At 40.6% G+C, this 26593-nt stretch overlaps 1 protein-coding gene across 1 annotated transcript in view; it reads right to left on the reverse strand.

Moving 5' to 3' along the window:
- Window positions 1-1379: 1379 nt before the first annotated feature.
- The window catches only part of SLCO4C1 (solute carrier organic anion transporter family member 4C1), a 41279-nt gene continuing 16065 nt past the window's right edge, over window positions 1380-26593 (reverse strand). The window contains exons 3-13 of the mRNA XM_077347697.1: window positions 22272-22466; window positions 21709-21805; window positions 20948-21069; window positions 19979-20082; window positions 15870-16014; window positions 14014-14209; window positions 11271-11424; window positions 9155-9336; window positions 8351-8415; window positions 5872-6009; window positions 1380-4337 (exon numbers count right to left, since the gene is read on the reverse strand). Coding sequence (XP_077203812.1) covers window positions 4207-4337; window positions 5872-6009; window positions 8351-8415; window positions 9155-9336; window positions 11271-11424; window positions 14014-14209; window positions 15870-16014; window positions 19979-20082; window positions 20948-21069; window positions 21709-21805; window positions 22272-22466 — 1529 coding nt within the window. The 3' untranslated portion in view covers window positions 1380-4206. The remainder of the gene's footprint in view (window positions 4338-5871; window positions 6010-8350; window positions 8416-9154; window positions 9337-11270; window positions 11425-14013; window positions 14210-15869; window positions 16015-19978; window positions 20083-20947; window positions 21070-21708; window positions 21806-22271; window positions 22467-26593) is intronic.

The raw sequence follows: 26593 nt of genomic DNA on the forward strand, positions 1-26593 counted from the left end.
ATCTCACTATTGGCACCATACCCCCAGGACCAATCAGGTAGGGAGTGAACTGGCTGCATGCAATTTCAACTTTATAATGTTTAGTGATAATAATGATGTTCAACATTCATACTCACAGTAATTAATCTCCAGACTACTTAGGAAATCATGGTTGTACTTTTTGACATTTGCACTGTCTGTTTTTCAGAACGCTCTATTGTATCGCCTCAGATTAGCATGCCATTGTTTCCACGTGAAAATTCTCCAAAATTTCAAGAGGCAGCCACATTTCTGAGGACAACAAAAAGAGGCAGCCACATTTCTGAGGACAAAGTGATCTGAGTCTGCTTAATATTGTTTGCTCTGATCCGTGAGGATTTGCTTGATGGCTGAATTTCATCCATGAACCAGCTGAGATTGTTTCAAGAAACAACAGCACCATCTGTTGGCCAAGTGAGTAAGTTTGTGTGTAAAGGTAGAATTTAATTTTATCCTACAGCGAACCACTTCATTCAGAATATATATGCAAAATATGTTTGGCTCTTCCCACAAAACTTATGCAGGAGCCATATGTTTCTAGGCACATGAATTAAAAAATAATTCGTTCTAGTAAACTGGCTGTTTACTGTCACGTATATTTGGAATGGCAACCACAAATTTGCCACCATGTCATGTGGGAACCAAAGAGCCTCTTGTGGCGCAGAGTGGTAAGGCAGCGATATGCTGTCTGAAGCTGTCTGCCCATGAGGCTGGGAGTTCAATCCCAGCAGCTGGCTCAAGGTTGACTCGGCCTTCCATCCTTCCGAGGTCGGTAAAATGAGTACCCAGCTTGCTGGGGGGTAAACGGTAATGACTGGGGAAGGCACTGGCAAACCACCCCGTATTGAGTCTGCCATGAAAACGCTAGAGGGCGTCACCCCAAGGGTCAGACATGACTCGGTGCTTGCACAGGGGATACCTTTACCATGTGGGAACCAGCCCTGACACAAAACAACTTAATGGACATCACCTTTCATTTTATGCAAGAAATCTAGTGGATCCTTTGAATTCCAGTGCTGGCCAAAGAAAGTATAATTTTAATCTTTCATAGATTCAGGTAGCCATGATGATCTGAAATACCAAAACAAAGTTTGAATCCAGAACCACCTTTCAGTCCAAAAAAGTTCAGTTCTGCGTATAAGCTTCTGTGTGTATTTTTGAAGGAGTGGGCATGCACATGAAAGTTTATACCCAGAATTAAACTCCATTGGTCTTAAAGGTGCCATTGGACACAAACGTTGTTTCTTTATCTTGTATACTTTGGAATCCAATTGCAAAAACACGGGATGCAAACTTTTAAATCCAACCATTCAGAATTATAACGGACATAAATAAAAATACACTCATGTTTGATTTCTGGGATAAAGGTTTTAATTCAATTCAAGTATTTACATAGACCCTCCCTCAAAAAATATAATTTGTAAGTCATCTATAGATTTTGTTGACTAAAATAAATTGCTTTCATTAAAAAAAGTTGTTCAAAAATGGATGCAGCCAACAAGAACGTAGCTTGTTTGTGATATATATTAGGATTTTTAAAAATACATTCATACATGCAACAAATAGTGCAAAAAACCTGGCATCTCAGCAGCAATTTTACTCATATTAATACTTTCCAAGTGACGAAAGCATAATGGCTACACAGCACCTAGGTATACTTGGTGATAGATTGTATTTTGCCCTGTAATCTCTTGACAGTGTCCTTTAGGATATGATCTGAAGATTATTGCTTGAATATATAAATTCTTATAAATCATTGAGTCCTTTGATTTCTAGGGAAAACTGGGCATAACCAGGCACAGGAGTCCAGTCAGTTAGCTGTTATTTGGATAACTGTGTGTGCTGGATCCACGAAAGGAACTGACACAGCAGAATAAGGCCGTCTTCTCAAAATTGTGGCAGTCAGAGAAAAGAAGAGCTTTGTAAGGGACTTTTCTTCAGAAACAGACATTAAATCCCACGATGTACATGCTCAGTGAACTGGAAACCTGTAAATGGGTTTCTGGATGGTGGTCAAGTAATGTGAGCTTAAGAGTAATAATTTGTTTTAAGAACAACCATAATATAACAAGTTGTTTTAAGAGCTACCCTTAAGATTTCTACTAATCTATAATTTAATTCCTATAATATAACAAAAGAACATACAAGTAAAAATGGAAAGCGTAAAGATCAGTTTTCTTACCCTCTGGATGTCTTTGCATTCTTATAACACATAGCACAATGCTTATTAGTTTTTACTGGATATCACCAGAAAGATGATTTGCTGTTAAGTTATCAGAATGTTGAAGCAAAGCCTCCAAACTGAGAGAATCTACAGAGAAGCAGCAGGAAAACATTGTGCTTATGTGGCAGAATCCTACTGACAAGCTTCCAGAATGCAAAGCTTAAGGGTACCCTCCTCTGTGGATAAATCTGTTGGTAAACAGAGATCCCTTGTGAGAGCAGGCAAGCAGAGTTATGGAACACTGTAGCTGTCACACTGCTCCACAATCTGTAGGCCAAATAGCCATGTTTTTGATGACATCTGAGGCAGAAGTAAATATATCCTTTGGTGGTTTCTTTTCATTTTTAAAGAAATGGTAGCATGTAATAGAGAGGTAGAGAGAACTGCCAATAGGGAAAACTTCCAATTGCAAAAATCGTTATGAGTGCATTAATTTGAATGCTACATGTCTGTTTAGTGGTGCTAACCATGGTCATGCTACGAAGAATACCTGAAATTGTGTGATGGCTGATACCAGTTTAGGTTACATTGTAGATCCTTACTAAGAGAGCACTTATGTGCTTATGTGGTATATTTGTGTGTTCATATACCTATGAACTGGCAATGCTCATAGGTACAAGTGTTCACAGATATATCTATGACACTACAGAAATTCACGATTCTTCTGTTATTCTTATCATTCACATGTGAATGGTGGCATTCACCAAAATTTGGAGACTTGCTGTAAGAAACATAACAATGTGCAGGGATATTGATGTTCCTCCACTTTTCAGTTATAAACAATGAAGAATTTCCTGAGTAATACAAGTCTGTTTTCAACTACTGCATGTGATCACAGCTATGGACGCAATGGATCCCTTCTGCACACTACTAGCAAAAAAGACTCTTATTATAGAGGTTTCCACTGTGAGTTACTGCTCTGGGGACCATATTTTTAGAAGCATACATTTTGTGATCGAGATACTTGCTAAGCAGTTAACCACATGTGAACCAGCCACAAATACAGCATTCAAAAATATCAGTGACTCACTCAAGTGGCTTTTCACATAAAGCCCAAGAGACACAATGCAGCAGCCAAAGTCCTGACATTTTGTAAAGTTGGAAATAGGCAAAGGAGGTCAGCTGGTTCAAAATCAGTAAGAAAAGAGGAGACAACAGTGTGGATAGTCTAAGAAAATGTACATGAAACCTGAAAAGGCATGTAAACATTAATCCACATTCATACCTTAAGAAACAGGTATATGAATATACTTACAGGACTTTAAGCTTGTGCTTAATTTGCCAAAGCTATTGTCGCAAATTTGCATATTTTGTTGGCTTCTAGAAAATATTGTGAGAATATTAAGCAACAAAAATCGAGTCCACTGCATTTTCCCAGTTCAATGCCCAGAGTCCTCCAACCTTCTGTGAGATTATATACAGGCTCTTATGGTTCACTGATGAACTTGAAACCCAGAGGGATTGTAGAGGGCACGTGATCCAGACTGTCCACATGCAGATGCCATGATTTGTACATCTATACTGGTTGTCCAGACAGGTCCATACTGGGCTGTCATTTCCTGGAAGCAGCACCTCCATGGGATCTCAGCAATCACAGGAGTCCACTGGTGGTTCATAGGCTCCTACAGCAAATTCTACAGGAACTGCTCAGTACCTGAACCAGGTGATGGAATGTACTGAGTAGCCAAAGGTGCTAGGGGTTGATCAGAAAGGTTTTAAAAGTGCTGTCTTGTACTATAAAATATTACGTGTTATTTTTTCTGAAAGAATTGCTGTTTCAGATCACTGAAAGAAACCTTACAAGTCATATTTAGAACAACAGGAGAAGATCATTCAAGATCTGGTCCAGTCCAGATAGTGTTCAGGCTCCATGGGTCTAGCTGCTAAGGCATGTTTTTACAAAGCTGTTCTTTCAGTCTTCTTTCTTCTGTGAGTTTCTATGAGAGTTATGGTTATTCATTATGCTACAGTTGTATATTTGTCTCTGTTTCAGTGGACTTCTGTGAAACGGAAACAGAAGTCTGAACTGGCGGAGGTTTATATAAGACAAAAGCTGTAACAGTGAAGATAATGGAAATCACTTTGCAAGTTGCACCTAAAAGGGAAAAATATGTGTTTATTTAATACATACCCCTTCTCTTTCCAGGAAAAAATACATTGCAATTATAATCCATGAACAAGGCACATCCAACCCCTATGTTCTTCATGAGCCATCTCCCAAAAGTGTAAACACTGCACATATACCAGAATAAGCACAGATCGCAAAACAGCCTTATCCCTGATTTCCACCAAAGAAAATTAGCCCACCATTAGTTGCTTAATTTACAATAAGGCCAATTTTAAAAAATTCAAAATAATTAAGGCTAAATCCATCTAGAGACCTTTTTGAAATGCTGGAGAGGAATAACATAAATAAGAAAATAAGAGTTTTCTCATTGGGTACCTCAACCACAGCTTTGCAGAACCATGTTGAGCAGGTCTACTCAGAATCCCATTCAATGGGGCTCACTTCCAAGAAAGTGTTATTGCACTGTTTGTTGCTTAATCCCTTGTGTCCCATTTTAGTCAGAGAGCTGTCATTTTGAACCATAGAACTGAGAGACAAGTCCATATTTCCAGTGCAGTCCTTAAATGAGTTACATCCTAATTATGGTACATGCAGCAATCATTTCCCACATTTTGTCTTTTTTGTTTCCACAAACTCAGCAGTTCCTAACCTTGTGCTTTATCTCAATTTGTCCCTGTATCAATGAGTTTTGTAAAGCAGTCATGGCTGACGTCAATTGGTTGTTGTGGGTTTTCTGAGCTGTGTGGTTGTGGTCTGGAAGCAGTCTGCACTGTCCCTGTATCACTGATTTTATTTATTTAAGCAGTTGATTAGCAGTTTATCTATCTACTGTGAGTGGGATCCTATTACGTAATTTTTGTACTGCTTAATGTGACATACTAATACTTCCATTCTTTCTAGTGGTTCCAGACTTCTACAATTGGTTATAAAATTTCCCATTTCTAGTCTGCCTTGAGTCCCTGTGAGAAAGGTGCATTATAAAAATAAATAAAATGAATAAATATAGTGGGATTGAAGCAATTTACAATATAATTGGTAAGAACAAGAGCACGGAAATGGAACTGATGATTAAAAAGATGGCACATAAAATGAAACAAGCCAACCAATGAAAAGTGAAAATTAATTTGGGAGAGAAACAGAAATATAAAATAGTTCTGTCCTTAAATGTGTTAGCAATGACCACACCTAAAGAAAAAGAGCAGGTGTCAAAAACATCTCTCTAAAGGAAGGCTATTCCGAAAGGCTAGTGCCACCACTGAAAAAGCCTGCCTCTGACTGCCACTTGCCTGACTTCAGAAAGTGGAGGCATGAAGAGCAGGACTTGGATTAGTTGGTGGCCAAGTTGATCTAGGTTAGCCACTTGTTGAATACATCAGGTATTCAAACCAAAGAACAGAAAAAGGGTGTCTTCAAATCTGACTTTCTTTTTTAATTAGGCAAACAAGAGCCAATGTTGTTTAACATTACTTTTCCATTTTTCCACTGTATTTTTTTATAAAATTAGTCAGACCACACGTGTTCAGAACATTTCCACTACACAAGATAAATGAGAGCCACTTACTTATACCCATTAACGTATATGCCATTAGATGGTTGTTGTAAACCCAACAGGCTCCTGTTTTTCCACATTTATCTATAGCCCACAAAGTACAACTATTGTCTATCGCAACACCAAACAGGATTGGTCCAGGTATAGTGCCTGCAACAGAAGGAAGGCACATTGAGTTAGTCATGCAAGCTCGGAAAGCTGCCATGATGTTGTCAAATGGAATAAGAGACATTGGCAAGGTATCATACAAATGCATAATGTGCTTGGCAGACAAATAAGATAGGATTCCATGAAGGAATCTTTAGACAAGTCACTAAGCAATGACATGACCACAGACTTCATCATAATCTTATATGTATTAACTAGTCCAGTGGTCCTCAACCTTTTTATCACTGGGGACCGGTCAACGCTTGACAATTTTACTGAGGCCTGGGAGGGTCTTTTGCCAAGGGACGTCACCGCAGCTCTCTGAGCCCCTGCTCCACTTCTTTTCCCACCAGCGCCCCCTGACTTACTGCCACTTGCTGGGGGGCACTGCCAGCAGCAGCTGCACAGTGCCATGCGGAGGGGGAGCCCCAGCCATGGTGGCCACTGGAGAGCACCAAAGGGTGAGCCAGCGGCAGAGTGGCAGGGCAACCCCCGAGGCAGCAGCCAGGGAGGAGAACAAGGAAGAGCCGCGGCCCGGTACCAACTGATTTACGGACCAGCAAAAACAAAAAAAAGTTATAATTTCCTTTTTGATGAATAGGACTGTAGATTGCCTGCCAAACTGAAAGGGAGATAGCTCTAAAGAGTGGAGAAATCCCTAGTGTGCTCACAGAAGGAATTTGGATGCTTGGCAGTGTATTCCTGCCTTCTGAAACCTGAAGAGTTATTTTAAAAAGTTGTTTAAAAAGTATACTGGAATGTTTAGGAAACACTCATCTCAAATATTCTAAGACTGTGAAAATTTTTAAACTCTCAATTGCTAGAAATATCTGAACTGCAGATTGGGAAAATATTGTTACTTCAGAGTTACTATTGATTTACTTCAGACATTATACCCTTGATTTCACCTGACCTTTCCCCCTCTATGTTGAATAAAATATTTTGTTTATTTCTGAATGTTGTAAAGCCTCTTGGGTGCCATTACAGAAGTTTAAGTTAAGAAGGTGACCTTGTCGTTTTCCTGAAGTTCCTGGGCTAAGCCAGCATTAAAATACAATAGTGTGAGAGGGTGGGACAGCCATGAATCTTCAGTAAAGAAGAAAATGGATAAAGGGGCTGCTCAGGCAGAAAGGAAGAAAAAACAAAAGGAAAATCCTGCATCTGAGGGAGAGAAGAGGGCAAGGTTGTCATATCAGCTGTTCCTTCCTCACACAAACAGCACAGAGCAGTTTCAAGTGGGTAGCTGTGTAGTTCTTAGTCTGAGGAAGAGGGCTTGCACTTGAAAGCTCACACTTTGAATAAATCTTTGTTGGTCTTAAAGGTGCCACTGGACTCTGATTTTGTTTTGTCTCTACTACAGTGTCTCTCAACTTTTTTAGCATTGAGAAACCCCTGAAACATACTTCAGTCTTTGAGAATTGTGCAATTCTGCAGAATATAGTCATTTGGGGAGGGGTGGGTGGGTTGACATGACTATATATGGTCATATCACCCAATAAATATTTAACAAGCATATATGTGTGTGTGTGTGTGTGTGTGTGTGTGTGTGTGTGTGTGTGTATGGTTATAGGTACGGGTATAGGTATAGATATAGGTATAGGTATCCCCTGTGCAAGCACTGGGCCATGTCTGACCCTTGGGGTAACACCCTCTAGTGTTTTCATGGCAGACTCAATACGGGGTGGTTTGCCAGTGCCTTCTCCAGTCATTACCGTTTACCCCCCAGCAAACTGGGTACTCATTTTACTGACCTCGAAAGGATGGAAAACTGAGTCAACCTTGAGCTGGCTGCTGGGATCGAACTCCCAGCCACATGGGTAGAACTTGTCTGCTGCCCTACCACTCTGCATGTCTGCTGCCCTACCACTCTGCGCCACAAGAGGCCCTATATATACACTGTACCTATACCAAATGCATTAACGCCAAGCCAGAGTCCACTCACAGCAGGAGAAGGAATTGTGAATGGGCCTGTAGAATAAACTGAAGGATAGCTGTATGTGAGAGTGCATCCAATGTAGTAGTTAACCTGAAAGTGATCAGCTCTCATGCATGCTTCACATCTTCCTATTTGTGGGCCAAGGGCATATTGGGATGTGCATGCGGCATGTTCATTTCTTTAAGCCACTTACTTACTCCACCCAGTATGGCATTTTGTAGTTCTGATTGCAATGCCTGCTCTGGTCTAATCCTTTATTTGGAAAAATTCTTCAGTTTCCAGTAAAAAATAATAACAACAAACACTAATCAAGTTCCAAAGGATTCCCATGTAGAATTCTACCTATGTAAGGGAAAGAGCTGTTTGCTCAGGGCATGCATTTATCCTTCACAAAAGAAAGAGACATACCTACAATTCGTAGAAACAACATGTGAACACCCATAGCAAATGATCGATGCATTTCTGGCACACATCTGTAAACCAAAATTGAGCTTTAAGAAAATGTGCAAAGGAACTTTCCAGTCTAGTATTTCCACATCCACAATATACATAATTTTGAACCCATGTCCCTAACCTTTTTAGAAATATGAATCCTTATTTTTTCCTAAAATTCTGCAAATTCAATACTTAGTTCATTAACGCAAGAAGCTGCCTTATAATGAGTTAAAAGTTAGTATTGTCTACTCAGTATTGTCTACTCAGACAGGCATTGGCTCGCCAGAGACACAGACAAAGTTTTTTCACATTACCTGGTCCTTTCAAATGGATATGCTGAGGACTGTAGCTGCAAACTTCTACACACAAAGCAGATGTTCTACCAGTTTCTTCAGAAAGACTTGAGATGCTAACAGAGCATTCCTAAACAGAGTTATACCCTTCTAAGTCCACTGACTTCAGTGATTTAGAAGAATGTAACTGAGTTCAGGACTGCACTGTAAATTGGTTTTAAAAAAAACTATTCAAAATATCCTATTATAGTGATGTTTTCAACCAATTACAATTTAAAGTAGTGTAAAATATTAATCAGTCCAAACTACCTCCCCCAGCTCACAAAAATCTGCTTCTCCCTAAAATGCCTTCAGAAAAATGTAAATGTCAAAGAAAAATAACTACCAAGTCATGGTTAATAATAATACAAACATTAAAAGTTGTAAAGGAAATTTAATTCATTTTATAGGGCTCAAAGGGTAGGACAGAAGAAAAATACATTACCTGAGAATGGCCACAGTTGTTGGTGTAACTGCCATAAAAGTAAAAACAACAGTAAGGAAGAAGAAGAAAAGAAATGCAGGCAGGACTGTACACTTAGATGCACACTTCCCAGTAACGGCCCCATTGGTAATATTGTTAAATGTGGTTTTAGGATTCACAATGCAGGAACAATTGCTGTATACCTAGAAAGACAGAAACAGGCTTATACAAGTAACTACCAATAATGAAACTAAAATATTTATGTTTTGTTACATGACAATCAAAAAGTATTTATAGGACTACATTCTTTAACCATTTTATAGGTCTCTTTGGGTGGATAGGTTCTCTCACAGTTTTAAATGTAAGTACCAGTATATTCAACTAAACCAGGAAACATGTCAGCAGCCAATGCAATAAGAGGGAGGAAATATGAACTCCTCGAGCTATGGACATCAGTATAACATCTGCAGCAAGTTCTACTGACTACCATTTGTGAATCGTCTTCAAGGACAATTCCGTGTAGTATTACAGTAGCTGAACATCAAAGACTACTGTAACATCTATAAGCAAGGGTAGATCATCTAAACCCAAGATGGGAGCTTATTGATGAGACAGAAAGATATATGATTTGGCTACTGTGAAAACTTGCTTCTCTTAAAAAAAAAATGCAGGATCCAATAATGCTTCCAAACACATACCTGAATATGCCAAAGAAATCCCTCCAGAATATTAGCTTTACTGACCAATATTTGTCTTGTCAGGATTAGTTTTCAGCTTGTTTTCCCTCAACCCCACCTACCAGATGTTGGCCAAGGACAAAGACAGCAGAAACTAGAACAGCCTTTCTCAACCAGGGTTTCGTAAAACCCTGGGACTTGAAAGCCCTGGAAGGGTTTCCCAAATAGTTGGGAGTTATTTAATTTTTAATATATTTTTAAAATTTGCTAAACATTTATCAGGTGATATGATTAAAATGGCCAGTGATGGGCCTGGAGGGGGTGGGAAGGTGAATGGCCCCAGGTGGGCATGTATATAGCTATGCTTCCTAACCATATTCTGCACAATTGCACCACTTCTGGGGTTTTTTGACACCTGAAGAATGTTTCATGGATTTCTTGATGGTAAAACAGATGAGAAATGCTGATCTAGAAGCTTATTCAATTAAATATATAGCTGGTTGATGTCAATACAATAGCCAACCCCAAAGATATCCTTATCCGTGGTTCCTCTTAATATTTGTGAAAACAGTTGCGGGGTGGAGTGAGTCCAGGGTGTGAGTTGGAATAGTGCAAGTCAGGATGCAGCCTGCTCCTACACCTCCTGCCCTCCCTCGCCACCTGCTCACCCCTCGACTCACACATTGCGCACATAGAACAACAAACTCCAGCACCGATGACAAGCAGACTGCCCAGTGCTCCACACCACTCTAAAAGGTTATGAGGTGGGATGGGGGGGGCTTTGGGAGACTGCCCACACTCTGCCTGTGCAATGTCCCTGAGCGGCTGTGAGTGGGCTTGCATGTGCCTTTGGATGCTGCCAGGACCGTGGCTGCCTGCCCGGCCCAACCATCACTCTCCTGGCCTTGACCTGCCCACAGAGTGCCCTGGCGCAGCCCGTGGGGACTGCCCACTTCCTTCCCCCCACCCCCAACTTCCCATGGCTGGTGCAGCTGCCGATGCTCAGGGAGCCTGCTACTAGAGCCCATTGTATTTTGTTTACAACGGGCTTATTGGCTGGTAATTTAATATTTTTTTTAAAAAGAGTCAGCCTTAAACCCCGTGCAACTCTTCACACTAGATTCCAAACTAATGGAACTGTGTTAACTGCAAGCTGAATAACAACTATCAGCACACAACATCTCTTTCTCAGGGTCAAAATCAAACCATAATTGGAAAATCCATGAACATATCATGTGACATTTTGTAGACTAAGTGTCATCAGGACCAGAAGAGGATGGAAGTGGTCAGGATAGTCACAACAGTGAAGGAAGCGGGTTTAACCTTCACACCACCCCTTTGATGGGAATCAGATTCAATCTATAGTTCTAGTTAATGGCCGAACAGAACAGAATCTTCATCAATAGTTTTAAACCCCAGAGGCACATGGGAAATTTTGAATTCTTAGTAAATAAAACTACCTTTTCACCCTTCTGATTAGAAACAGAGTTACATCCTGCATAACATGGAGAAAAATACTGGATTTCATCTGTGCCACAAACTGGTAAATAAACTGAACGTAGGCAATGACAATTCTCATTGCATGGTGCAGTTAAGTTGAATAAGATGCCTGTCCTGAAACAGGGAAAGAAGAATTAAATGACATTAAAAATATATTCTATTAGAATATAGAATTAGAACCGATTCCAAATCATTATTGACTGTAAATTATAGGTTCAATATTCATATATGCCACAGAATATAGATAAATTACACAATTGGAGAAGAGAAACACAGTTTTTTTTAATGTTACTTTCAGCATCGAATAGAAGTGGTTAGTTATAGAATGTGAGAGAATTTTTTTTATTAGTCTTGTTCTGAGGTCTATAAAATTTAAACCAGGTATTAAAGAAATTAAGAGCATATTTAAAGATCAACAGTTCAGCACCCTCAAGATTTAACTGCACAATGCTGATATCAGCAAAAAAGCCATTCAATTTCCATGTATGCTACCCATCTTCCATTAAACAGAGCCTCGGAAGACTCATGTCCAATTGCTACAAAAATCCATTGCAGTCAATATATTGTTCATTATTATTCTATATTTCCTTTTTTGATAAAATCTTCTCAAAGCAGGGCAAGTAGCTAAAAGAGAAGTCCTGGCCACTGGACAACAATGGATCCAAGTATGGCAGGCAGCAAGAGACAGTTCAGCCTACTTCAAGTAACAAATTTAGATATCAACAATAAGGAGCAAACTGTAGTCATATAATGTATCATGCCATGTATCTATATGATAGCATGTACCACATGGATCGGACTCTCTTAGGCCATCTCTAAAATATATGAATGTGAAGATTATTAGCAAAATCCTGACATGGATGGCCAAGGCTAGTTCAGGCTCATCAGATCTCAAAAGCTAAGCAACATCCGTTCTGATTAGTACCTTGATGGGAGACCAACCGGGAAGTAGAGGGTTGCTACACAAAGGCAGCCAATTGTAAACCACATCTGTTCATCTCCTTTCCTGAAAACCTATGAGATCACCATATATCACTGCAACTTGACAGCACTTTTAAACATCACTTTAGTGGAGGGTTCTAACAAGAACAAAGACATCTTTATAGTGTGGAAGACACCTTTGTTGAAACTGAGCAGGCATGAGATTAGTCACTGCCTGTAAATTGCTGTGATCTCCATGATGGAAGAAAGTTGGAATATACATGTAATAATAAAAGAAAAAAATTATCCTGTGCATAATTGCAGGATGCATGTAGAAGGCAGCAGGGACAGTCACAGTCATGCCAAGGACAACACTTTCTCTTCTACAATCACTGCTATATTTCTTCCCAACAAAAGAGGACAACTAAAGGTGGATTGTTCTGCTGACCCAGTGCTTTCTATAGTAACAAATGGAAGCCATCATTTGAGTCCCACAGACCTCTATCAGGTCAAAGTTTTGTGTGAATGGATGGGTGGATCACGGTTAGTTACAAAATCACTTCTGATAGGATCATTGGGATTGTATTGTGAAAGGCTTGGTCTAGGCCCATTATGCACGGGGGGAATAGCGCACATTTGGGGTGGAATGGCAGCAACTAAAATCACTGATAACGCACGGTGCCGGCTGCAACCGGCCGCAGATTCGGTGCATGCCACCGAAAAAGCCGCATTAGCGAAACGCGGAAGAAAGCGCAGCTTCCGGGTGACTGGGGCGCAACCAGAAGCGGTGCGAGGGTCACCATGTGCATAATCGGTTACTCTGGGTTTTGTCGCCGTTGAGTCCCGTCCCGTGCATAAGCGGTTTGCTTCGCTTCTTCCCCCTCCGCATTTTCCATGTGACCCGAAATCGCCATTTTGGCAGCCGTGCATAATGGGCCCTAGAGACGCAAAACATAGGCATCTCTTCTAAAAAGAACGGAGATAGAGGTATTTTAAAGTAACTACTATCAAAGTAGCAAAGTTCTTATAGTGCTTTATAGGCAATGCAAGGGGGGGGGACTTTGTACATCTTTTGTCCCAATAAGAGTAATTTAAAATAATTAATGATAATTTTAGCCAGGCTTTATATGAGTTTCTATATGTTTTAGGAGTGACAAGCCATCATCCAGGAAAATTCAGATTTAATTTACAGAATATTCCAGACTCAATTTACAGAACTTCTCATTATTCTGTAATTCATCTACCTGGAGCTGTTCTTTCAACAAATGAAACCATGATCATGTTATGCCTATTAAAAATAATTTCACTGGCATCTAGCTTGTTCTCAGGCCCAACTCAAAGTGTTATTTTTGACTTTTAAAGCTCTAGAAGTTTCAAATCCTGGATATCTCAAGGGGCACCTTATGATCCTCCCCCTCTGACATTTAAGATTAGTCTGTGAAATATTCTCCAGGTACTATCATTTTGGATGCTACAGTGTAATAGACCAGATTCAAATCCTTGCTTCTGAAACTATGCTTCAAACAGTGCCATCCTAAGCAAGGTTATATCCTTCTAAATCCATTTACTTCAATGAATTGAGAAGGGATTGATTTCACTTAGGATTTCACTGTATATCTCATTCCAGAAACATGATTTGGCTTAATTGTTCTTTATGTTTTTTGTTTCATGTTTTTAGTATTTATGATATATTTGTTGTTTTAGTATTTTTTACACTTTCATAATAATACGATTATTATTTGGGGCATTTCTTAACAAAGTAGTTTACACTTGCCTGCTTACCCATTATACGTTTCAGATACACCTGCAAAAGGTTCGTTTCCACATTTGGCAAACAAAAAAACTGAATTTAATGCCAGTGCTATTGAACATGTAATGGCAATGAATTTGATTATATTTTTGCAAGTCAATTCCAGCCTGGAAACCAATGTACCACTGATGATTTGGCCGAGAGCCGCTCCTGGGATGAGCACAACTCCTGAAGGAAAACAAGGCACAAATTGGTTTAAAAAATAGTTAAAAGAAAATCTGAACAGTGATTAATTTAAAATGTACATTTCAAAAATTGTTTCTTACTTTATAGGCCTTGCCCAAAGCATGCTGCTGCTGCCAATTAAACCACAACTATATAACAAATAATAACCAAATAGTAATCACAGTTTGCAACAACATAAGCTTTTATGAGCCAGATTTCTGGAACAAAGCCTGGTGCCAACCGTGTACCCAAAGAGAGTGAAATGACACTGTCACAAACCTAGCAATAACAAACATACAATCAAGAGCTCTTTTCCCTGCTTATATTCTAATTTAGCGTATGTCATTTGTGCAAGCAATCCTCTTCTGCCATTTAGTGTATGCAAACAAGTTAGTGAACACAAGTCAGACCTTAAAAAAGAAAATCCCAATAAGCCAGTGAGGAAGTTATCTAAATTTTCAGGACTTTCAAGCAACATAAATGGTCATAGTGTTTATTCCCGCCCCCCCTCCAAATGGATGTCACAGCTCTCTAGGACTCACTGGAAACCCTATGGTAAATCCATTGAGTTCCTGGCAATTCCTAGAGCGGTATGATATCACTTATAGGTTTTCCCTGGAATTGGTGTAATGCCATCCCCTAACAGTGAGTTGTTGTTTTTATCCTCTTGCTGTCTGTCAGAGTGCCAGTGGGCAATGGGAGATGAGAGCAAGAGAGATCTCCTACCCACAGTAGACAAATGGCAAGCCTAACCAAAGCTCAGTTTACTGGCTGCATACTTGTTTTCAGGTCCAATTTACATTAATAGCCCTCATGGCCTGGGATTTGCACACATGAAGGATTGTGACTCTTCCAATATAACCCTGTGAGACAACTCCATTCTTTGGCCCACTTCCTTCTCACCATTCCCTCATGCAATTAATGAAGTCTACCACTACATGTGTTTCTGTATTTTTCAGTGATAGCATCCTAACTGTGGTCTTAATGAATTGGTCAGGAAGGTCTTTGCTCTGTTATAGTTCAAGAAAATATGTGACAGAACAATTTAGAAGGGCTTATTGGATAGTAATCTATTTTCTGAATATGCTCTATTAGTTTTAAATTAATACTGTTGGTTGATGTTTTTAGAGTATGTTTTATGATATGTTTTCAGATATTATTAGCTGCCTTTCGTTGGATAAAAGCAGTCTAAAAAAAAAGAAGCAGGCAGTCTATCCCAAATGGGATATACTAAAACCAATTTCTAGCCAAGGAATTAAGTACAATGAGAATGGTGGCCAATAAGGTGCTACTTTAAAGTGAAGTAGCATTCACTGGGGCAGCAGCCCACTGGAACATTTTCACAGCATAATTGGTCAGTTTGGCCTTCATTTAACTCTTACACAGGCTTTACCAGGATGTATTTAAAATCACACCAGGACATGGTGAGCCCCATATTTCCCACACTGTGCTGCTTTTAGTGGCTCATCTTGGGCCACAAACATGCTGATGAGGAGCCCAGGCTCAATCATCAACTTATCCTTATGAATCCTCCATGAACCTAAGCATGTTTATTCAGGAGTAAATGCCGCTAAATTCAATTAGATTTATTCCCTAGGATTGCAGCTTTAGCATTCTCGATCCATTCAACTTTCAGTTACAAATAAATACATACATATATTACCTCCTAAAGTAGCTGAATAACTGGATGAAAAACCAAACTGATTTTCGATAAATTTGGGTAAGAATGTTGCAAAGCCAGTGGCAACTAAAGCTTCTAGCGCAGCAGCTATTACAAGACACATCAGCACAGGGTTCTTCAGCAAGTTCTGGGGGAGGGAACAAATGTAGAGAGTTCTCCATTCAGTTTTTCACTGGGAATTTCCAGATGCTGCATAAATGACATGCCCCCTGTGGGGTGATTTCATTAGATCAATATGAACCTGGTTTTCTGAATTTTTCACCATAGGTTTGTTTAGTTTTTTCCTACTTGATTCTGTTATTCTGCAAAAAAAATTCCCTAAACCTGAGTTGCTCAAGATTAAATCAAAGGGACATGAGGTAGCACAATACAACCTCATCAGATATTATCAAATCTCACATAGGCAAAGATATGTTTGATTCTTATTAAATTCCGCAAAAATATATCTTTACATTTAAACTCCTTGAGCACAGTACAAAGGCTGCATTCACAGATGAAAATTAATACATTTGTTCAAGCTATATTTTGTGCCCAAAGCTCTGTTTAGTCTACCAGACATCTGTTTAAAAAAAAAAAATCCTGGTTTGTGTGTAAACCTTGGTTAGTCTTTTTTTCTTTCTCACTCATCACTTGACAAAAAGGATACTGCCTGGTCAAGTGGGTAGAAGCAGCGGTGTACTCAACATACTGCGATTTGCAAATTCAGGTAAAACAACAAAACACAGCACAAAACAGCTACACCTCTAATTTGAATTCCTGATTTGGTGCCAATCCATACTGCAGAATTATCTGTAGTCAGATAATGCAGCTAGCCAGGGTTTGATGAAATGACAGGTCATACATTGTAGTTTGTAATGCTGCCCAGATGTAGACAAGATCAAGAATGCTTGGTCATGTTGCCACAACGGAAAAATAAAAATCCCTTGCAGATTAGGGAATCATTGCTTTGTGTACTACTCCAGAGTAATTTAGACTCTTTGCAGAACTCAAATCAGTGCAGCTGTCCCAGAATCATTTCATCCAAATCCATAAATTTATCCACAACAAGACAGCAAACAGCAGGAATCAGGCACTAGCCATCGAATAAACAATCTGCCCAGAGAGCAACAATACATTAATAATTTGAAGATTTAAACCGAGAGCCAATACATAAGTTATCTTTTGTCAAAGTTGCAGCAACTTTCTGCTTGGACGCAACCATGCTTTACAAATTTCCCTGTTCATATATTCCATTGTCCATAATGGTGGGGTAGAAGAAACCATGCAAATTGGGCCAGATTGTAACTCATTCCAGGGACCATCCTACCAATCCTATTCAATATATCCAGGAAGAAGCACCTACCAGTAGCACTGCAGTGATCTTTCTAGAACACAGCCACAGCGCCCTCCATTGTTCAATGCCCCATACTGCTTACAGTAGCAAATGCTCTTTCTAAGGCCTTATTTAGTCTTCTGTCACATCCCAGCAACAGTGTTTGCACATCCCCCTCTTCCTGCTCTAATGTAGCAAGCAGGCTGAAAAAGAAGTCTAAGATAGCAATTGCTGAAACACCAAGATGATGTGGTTTGGGGCTAAACTAGTGATAATGTTTAGCACAAGCCAAATCTTGTGAGATAGTGTCTATTTTAACTCTAGCTTGATACAGCAGCAGCTCAGCTTCCTTTTGGAGAAGATCACTGGCAATAAATAGTGCTTTTTGTAATGGGGCTAGTCTTAACAACAGGCCTGGAGAGAGATGTCCTGTCCCTTTAACCAATGCTTCATGTGTGGAAATGGGTATGAAGATTTTCATAGTGTGAATGTAAATAACTTCATCTGGTAAATAGCATATTGTTAAGCCTCTGTTAAAGGGACAGGATTCCCCCACCCCCCCTAGGCAGTTGACATGTCTAAATAAAACTGGTTAGAGACTAATCAGGTAAGCCAGGGGTACATTTTATTTACTTGCAATTCTTTGCTCTTGCATCTCCAATGGCCAGGATTTATAACATTCTCCCATCTCATTCCTAACTCAGGGCCATTCCGCACATCAAAAAATTAGTGTTATGCCAGCGAAATGGTATAACACTATAAAAAATCACGCCTCTGGGCATTCCTGACCTCCTGGCTCTCTCGCTCTCCTCTGCCACCTTCTCATGCCTCTTGGCACTCTGCACGCCTGCTTGAAATGGCAGAGGAGAGGAACGCGCTATACTCAGGACTCTCTTCTGCCTGTCAGTCAAGCCAGGCAGCCAATCACTTTCTCCCTGTTTTAAAGGGACCACAATGCAAGCTAATTTTTTAAAGTAAAGCTTCTCTGTTGCTATGCCTATGCATTTTATCATAGATACATAGTGCTTACTTTACTGCCACCCCTTTTAGAATTATGAGCTTTAAAATGGAGGATATAGCTGCCAGTTTGCCACTGGGATGCTGGATGCTGTTGATATCATGTAAAATGCCAAAAAAAAAAATGCATCACAAAAAGGTAAGCTTTTGACTATATTTTCCAGGTGTGGAATGGTTCAGAAAACACAGCCTAACCATGGCTGGTTTCTTGGAAAATTCTGCAGCCTTCTTTAGTCCCTCCTCTTCTCATATGCCCCAATACACTTCCCTTCCTGGTCTGCAGGAAAGCCTCAATTTGGAGGAGCTATGACTGCCACTAATCACATTTCGTCTCCAAAACTGTATTTGGACTAATTAGTTGGTAGCAAACACCTTAATTACCAGCAGTTTTTAAGCTTAAGTTTTTCAGTTTAATTTAGAAAACGATTTCATAAAAAGGAGTAACACTATATAGAGTTACATTGAGTATTTCTAACAAATGAATTTCTCATTTTAGCCTGTGATTTTAACTCTTAATTATTTTGACCAGGCACCCAAATTTATCAGTGTAGCCAGTCTTGTCAGAACCAAATTACATATGAAGAGGAGCAGCATTAGGCCTTGGACTGAGAAAGTTCCTTCTAGGGAAAGAAGGTTTTCATCAAGTTTTGATAGCAGGGACTAACTTTTCTGTTCTTATCTCCACCACATGGAGGCACCCTTCACCAGTCAGAGCATAGCTGTCTGCTTCGTCAATGTCATCCTAAGGAAAGTGACATCCTTTTAAAGCCATGGAAGTCAACAGGCTTAGAAAGGAATTATTCTGTTTGGGATGGGATGGGATGGGATGGGACGGCACTATGTAACTAATAATGCAGCAAGTAATTTAAAATGTCCAAAAACAGAACATGGGGGGGGGGGGAACGGTCATCAAAGAAGAAAGAACAGTGCAGAATAAGTGAAATGATTGTCCTTACTTGGTGGGCAGTTAAAGATAAGAAGATGTCACCACCACCCCACCACCCCTTAGACAGGATGTGGCAAAGACAGCCACCAGTCCAACAACTAATAGGATTTGGATCACATCAAGAGCACTGCAAGGGAAAGAATACACTTTTAGCATGTGAAACTTATGAGCAGGGGTGAAGACAATTTCTCTTTAACTTCTTCTTCAAAGAATTCTGGTAAGAAAAAATATATATGTTCAGACCTTTTGGGTCTAAGGCCCAACTGCAGTTCCTTCTTCAGGAACCTCTTTTAGGTTATTTCATGGTTGTTATAGCTCTCAAGTCCCAGTTAACTTATGGCAATGCCATAGGATTTTCAAGACAAGAGACATTTATAGTTGGTTTGCCACTGCCTGCCTCTGTGTCACTACCCTGGTACTCCTTGATAGCCTCCTGTTCAAATACTATTTGGGGCTGACCTTGCTTAGCTTACAAGGTCTGATAATTACAGATTAGAGAGTTCCTAGAGAGGCTGATAAGATCTGATGAGATCGGACTAGAGAGGTCCTCTCCTCTCTGTCTGGCAGATATTCAGAATTATCTGATTCAAATGACACATCATCCATCCTTGAATCTGGGCACTACTGTACAGAGTGAAAATGACCTAGTCGACCAGGAAGTCTTTACCCAACCATTTCCCTTTGAATGAGAAGGTTGAATATACATAGGTACTACTTACACATTTCAGTCACAAATTTGTCAAGGTATGAAATCCAAGAAACCATAAATTGCTCAAAATTATTATAAATACTGATTTGGAATAATTATTATATTACCCAGAGAGTCTTAAGAAAGTTACGCTTATGCTTCCCATCGCCTCTGACTTCCTTCCCATTATGATGTGCTTCTGAAATTTTTTCAGCTTGTATTCTTTGTGTACCTAGCAAAAATGTACAATCAGGAATGCAACAATATTTTGATTGTAACAAAAGACACATTCAGCAACTCAAATTGAACAGGGAAAAGGAAAGAATAACTTCAGAGCACTTACACCTGTGGTTAAGGTACCTGGTATAGAAGCCTGAGAGAACGTGTGATTCACTGCTGCCACTTAGAAAAATGTAGCATTTGATTTCTTCTGCTTGCTCGTCTTCTTACTTCCAAATTTATTTGCTAAGTATGTTTGCTAGCTACACAGGGAATTTTATATATACTATAGCAGGCTTCTTTTAATAGGCCAAGGATCATAAAATAGAGACACTGAAGCCACATGTAGCCCATGGGCTGCAAGTGCTGGATGCCTCTTAAACAAATGCCTTAGAAGTTTCCATTGTACATCTTGGCCCCTTACGAGTCTGGATTTATGGATTGCATTTATATCCTGTCATGAAACCCAAGACATTTGTTTGTTTGTTTGTTTGTTTGTTTGTTTGTTTGATTGCAGAGCATCTCTCCCATGGGAAGCCCAGGAGGTTCTTCATTCAGGTAGTAGTCAGATTCCAACCTGCTAAGTTCCACCAAAACTCCTACATTGATCATTAACCCAACCCTTTGCCTAGATTTTGCTTTTGCCATCAAAGCTGTCTTAACAGTTACCCCATGAAATTTTCAAGGCAAGAGACTTCAGAGGTAGCTTGTCATTGCCTGCCTCTGCATCACATGACCCTGGTAGTCTCCCTTCCAAATTCTAGACCAAGTTGATCCTGCTTAGCTTCTGAGATCTGGTGAGATCTGGCTAGCCAGGAGCTATCCATGTCAGAGCACCAAGAATTGTACCACCCTCTCAATTTCGTCACACTGCTTACCTGGCAAACGCCTTGGGAAATATGAAAATGGTGCTACCAAAAGCCATGTACAGAAACTGCATACAACAAATGCTACCCACCAAGCTCCAACCCAACGTGGATCATCTGGAGTGATGTCTGTTCTAAAAAAAGATATTAATTTAAGAAACATAGAATTAATACACAAATGATTAAAAATTGTTCTCAAATGACACAGTCAACAAAGGTATCTGTGTAATACATTATGGCCATTTATTTTATGTATGATGATATTGTTACCCCCTCCGTACACACACACACACACTTTAACCTTGCAAGATGGAAAAAGAAGTAAAATTTACCATTTTGTAACTGATTTGTTATTGAGCTAGTTATGCTCTGTTTACCTACTTCATTGCCCTGAGCTGGATGGCTCAGGCTAGCTGACCCAGTGTCATGAGCTCTCAGAAGCTAAGTCTCTTGCCTTGAAAACCTGGGTAGGGAGCTGTCATAAGTCAGCCATGACTCGATGGCACTTTCCACCACTACCACCCACCATCAGAAGAAAACAGTCTTGAAGACAGTGATCTGATTCAAAACCAGCCAAGCTGTTCTGAGATCCAGACCTCCCCAATCTGTATAAGAATCAGACCAAACAATTATTATAGGGAACCACAATCATTCCTCACCTCTTCACCTACTCATTAATTGTTCAACATTTCCCCATACTAAGATAAAAGGACTTGACACTTTTTAGAAAAATGGGATTGTTAGCACTGTAAGTATAAAAGAAACTGCCTTGCCTTACGTGATGATTGAAATCAACATAGACCTTAAGTAACTGTCCTCCTAATACGTAGCCAATAGCAGGACCCAGCAAGGACATGGAATAGCCAATTCCTGTGGAAGAGAAAAGGAAATCCTTGCATTTCAAATCTCAAATGCACAAGTTAGTGAGAAGCCAAAATTCACATTAATGTGATTCAGACTCCACCAAGAAAAGCAATGTTAAACAGTTAACACTGAGAGCCAGTTTGGTGTAGTGGTTAGGAGTGCGGACTTCTAATCTGGCATGCCGGGTTCGAGTCTGCACTCCCCCACATGCAGCCAGTTGGGCGACCTTGGGCTCGCCACGGCACGGCATAGCCAGTAATAGCAACTCTATTCAATGCAACACACAACAAATGCTAACATTTTCAAAGAGTCATAATAGTTAATGATCTTTCTTCCAACTTACCCAGGTGTAGACATCTAGTTGTTAGTAAACAAACAGAAACTATATGAAATTTTACTCTCAGACTTTCTCAGACTGATGGATAACCAATAAAGATGGCAATTCCAAGAAATATAACTTGCCTAAACTTACCTATGTACACTGAAGCTTTGTGTTTGGGGACACTGTCATCAATGAATGCTGTTCCCAGAGTGTAAAGAGGAGTTCCACCAGCTCCTAATATCAGCTGCCCCAGTATGAAAACATAGAGGTAATTGGAGAGTGAAGACTTTGAACCAGGAGTACAGCTGGCATTGTAAAATTGACCATTAGTTACTGGGCAGGTGTCTAGAAAAATAAATTGAAAAAAAATGACCATTCAATATGATGCAAAATTCAAAACAAGGCAATGAAGAAATATAGTATAAAATAGTGGTCCCCAACCTTTATCAGGCTGGGGACCGGTGGCACCCGGAAGGTTTATTGCCCAACCGTGCATGCCACGCATGCGCAGCTGAAAACGTGTAATGCGCATGTGCTGCCCTCTTCCCCCCTCCCCTCCCACAGTAAGAAGCTTGCCAGGCCACAAGCTTGGGAGGGGAGAGAGGGAGCCGCAGCCCAGTGCCAGGGCTTTCGCGGCCCGGTCCCAGGCCGCGGCCTGGTGGTTGGAGACCACCGGTATAAAATACAGTATAATCCACACGGAGGCCCCATAGAAGCCACAAGAGTCACAGGATTTGCTTTAGTATTAATAGCAGGGAAATTACAACTTTTTCCCATGAATATCTTCAAAAGGATGTAGGTCTGCAGAAACCACACCTAACTGAGGAACTGTTGGGGGAAGAGGAGAATTCAGGAAAGTTATACAGACAGAGAGGAAACAGGCCAGCTTGCTGCCACCCAATCAAAGCCCTAGATATCACTTTAGTATTGGGGAAATGCTGCCATTAGGCTTTTCTGTAGCCCCATCAAGATCTTCTCAGTCTGGGGGGGGGGGAGGCAGACACAGCCAACAGCCGCTACCTCTGGCTTGCTTGTTAATTGAGTGAAAAGCTCAGAGAGAAACTTCCAATGAGGCTTCTCTAGCCCCAGGCACTACTGCTTCCCTCAGTTCTTTGACCTCAGGCTCAATAACCTCAGGCTCAACCACAGGGTTCTCCTGTGTATCAGATAGTTTGTAGAGGGAGTTCTAGATGTTTTTCCCCAAAGAGCTGTTTTGTGACAGGAGATCTGGAGACTGAAGCACATCAGCTGCTACAGCTATTGTCAATCAGGTCCCATGAAAAAATAGTATTCACAGAGCCTCTGTTTCAATCCTTCCTGCCACCACAAATTATCAAGTGACCCCAGACTCTAATAAAACTCTGGAAGACTAGCTTAAAAGCCCATTCCTAAGAACAGGCCTTGAAAGGGGCCCCTCCCCTGCCCCCTGGCCAGGCAGCTTAGGGTGGCGTTGGGCTGCAGCTCACAGCTGGAGCAATTGGGGCGGGTGGGGGCTGGCCAGCTCATTAGCAGGGCTGGGATAGAGCTCCTTAGCAGGCAGTCAGTGGGCTGGGAGGCCCTGATTAGCAGGCCCTGATTAGCAGGCCAAGAGGCCCTCATTAGCAGGGCCAGCCTAGCAGGCCAAGAGACCCTTGTTAGCAGAACCAGCCTAGCAGGCCAAGAGGCTTTTGTTAGCAGGCCCTCCACCATGACCTGTGCCCAAGGCCCTCTCCCCTTACCTGCTGCTGGATCCAGGCACTGAGATGCATCTGAGAGCAAAGTGGCTAGAGTCCAGGGACAGAAGGTGGAAGCTGCAGGGGCAGGGGCAATCAGGGCGCAGCCAGCTTTGCTGGTTGCACCCTGATTAGCCCTATTCCAACTTGGACAGCCGGACACATCCCCCCCCAGGCTGTTTCACAAATATATAGAGGAACCATGGATAAGGATGTTACTAAGCAGCTTCTAAGCTGAGGCTCTTAAGATGTATTCTCCTAAGGAGGATGCTCCTTAGCATGGATCATGTTTTCACATTTGAATACATCTCAAGAGTTGTATAAACATTCTGTCCTTAGAGAATGGGAACTGAAAATGAATGAGAATCAATTAAAACAATGGGAGGTTCAAAAGAAAGGTGATGCCACCTTGCAAATTTCCATGTCCCCATTCCCATCAGCAGTATGGAGATAATGCTGACCTACATTGCAGAGTTTTAGAATGCATTACAGAGCTCAGGTATATGAAGTTAGACTATTCAAAACGTACTATAAAACTTCTGTGCAGTATCACTGTTAATGCTATGAGATGTAACAATTTAAGATTGTTTTAAAACATCATTATTATCAGCAATTAATTGTTATAAGTTCAAAATTAGTTGCCAAAGTATTACACTTGTATAACATCATTGCACACAGAACATTTTGTTTTCATATTGGAATATTTTAACTTTCCTCAGATTCTGAATTAATTTCAAGCAGACAAGTTAGGCAAGGATTAAAGGTTATATATGTATCATGTAAATATTTTAAATAAATATATGAAGCACACAAACCAATATTGCTATTGGCACAACTGATGTTTAAAAGTTTGAAGGTAAGTTTTGAAGTAATACACAGTCCCCTATTTTCCTAGCCTGTAGTCCTATGCACATTTATGCAGGAGAAAGCCCGATGGAGCCCATTCTTTTCAGTCATCATAGATATATGAATAAGATCATCATTATAATGACCAGTAGAGGGAGTGCTTATTAAATCAATCTGACAACAGACTTCTTTAGTCAAACACTAGTAGATAAGACTTTTTATCAACCATAGTCACAAACTCTTGATATATTTCATTATAGTGTTTCCAATTGTATAAGAAAGTAATAAGAATTAGCCTAATGAAAAGCTAAACTTGATACGCTTCTTATAATGCTGGGCAAAAGACAGAAGGAAGTAACCTGTATTGCCAGATTTGTTGAGTGGGATGCAAAGATTACAAGTGATTTACTATATCTCAAAGAACAATGAGAATTGAAACCATTCCTACATACATCTGTATAGCCCCACTATTGATTCTGCGTCCTGGTGATATTAATAATATACTTTGTGTTCAAACTAGATGCATAACTGTCTGTTTCTCTTGTTTTATATTATGAGCTGCGGGGGGGGGGGGGAGTGCTGCTGCTGCCATTGTTGAGATAGAATCATAGAATCATAGAATCATAGAGTTGGAAGGGGCCATACAGGCCATCTAGTCCAACCCCCTGCTAACGCAGGATTAGCCCTAAGCATCCTAAAGCATCCAAGAAAAGTGTGTATCCAACCTTTGCTTGAAGACTTCCAGTGAGGGGGAGCTCACCACCTCCTTAGGCAGCCTATTCCACTGCTGAACTACTCTGACTGTGAAAAACTTTTTCCTGATATCTAGCCTATATCGTTGTACTTGAAGTTTAAACCCATTACTGCGTGTCCTCTCCTCTGCAGCCAGCAGAAACAGCATCCTGCCCTCCTCCAAGTGACAACCTTTCAAATACTTAAAGAGGGCTATCATGTCCCCTCTCAACCTCCTTTTCTCCAGGCTGAACATTCCCAAGTCCCTCAACCTATCTTCATAGGGCTTGGTCCCTTGGCCCCAGATCATCTTCGTCGCTCTCCTCTGTACCCTTTCAATTTTATCTACGTCCTTCTTGAAGTGAGGCCTCCAGAACTGCACACAGTACTCCAGGTGTGGTCTGACCAGTGCCGTATACAATGGGACTATGACATCTTGTGATTTTGATGTGATGCCTCTGTTGATACAGCCCCAAATGGCATTTGCCTTTTTTACCGCTGCATCACACTGCCTGCTCATGTTTAGTTTACAATCCACAAGTACCCCAAGGTCTCGTTCACACACAATGCTACCTAGAAGCGTATCCCCCATCCAGTAGGCATGCTTTTCATTTTTCTGACCCAGATGCAGAACTTTACACTTATCTTTATTAAATTGCATCTTGTTCTCATTTGCCCATTTTTCTATTGTGTTCAGATCTCGTTGAACTCTGTCTCTATCTTCCGGAGTATTTGCCAGTCCTCCCAATTTGGTGTCATCTGCAAACTTGATGAGTAGTCCCTCCACCCCCTCATCTAGATAATTAATAAATATGTTAAAAAGTACCGGGCCGAGCACCGAGCCCTGAGGTACCCCGCTACTCACCTCTCTCCAGTCTGATGAAGCACCATTGACAACAACTCTTTGAGTATGGTTCTCTAACCAATTCCCTATCCACCTAACTATCTGAAAATCCATATTGCAGTCCTTCAGCTTATCCATCAGAACATCATGGGGAACCTTGTCAAAAGCTTTACTAAAATCCAAGTAAATGACATCAACCGAATTTCCCTGATCCAGCAAACCTGTTACTTGGTCAAAAAAAGAAACTAGGTTGGTCTGGCAGGACCTGTTGGAGACAAATCCATGCTGACTTCCTTGGGTCACCAAATTGTCCTCCAGATGTTTGCAGATCGCACCCT

The sequence above is a fragment of the Paroedura picta genome, chromosome 7 (genome assembly GCF_049243985.1).
Source record: "Paroedura picta isolate Pp20150507F chromosome 7, Ppicta_v3.0, whole genome shotgun sequence".
NCBI lineage: Eukaryota > Metazoa > Chordata > Lepidosauria > Squamata > Gekkonidae > Paroedura > Paroedura picta.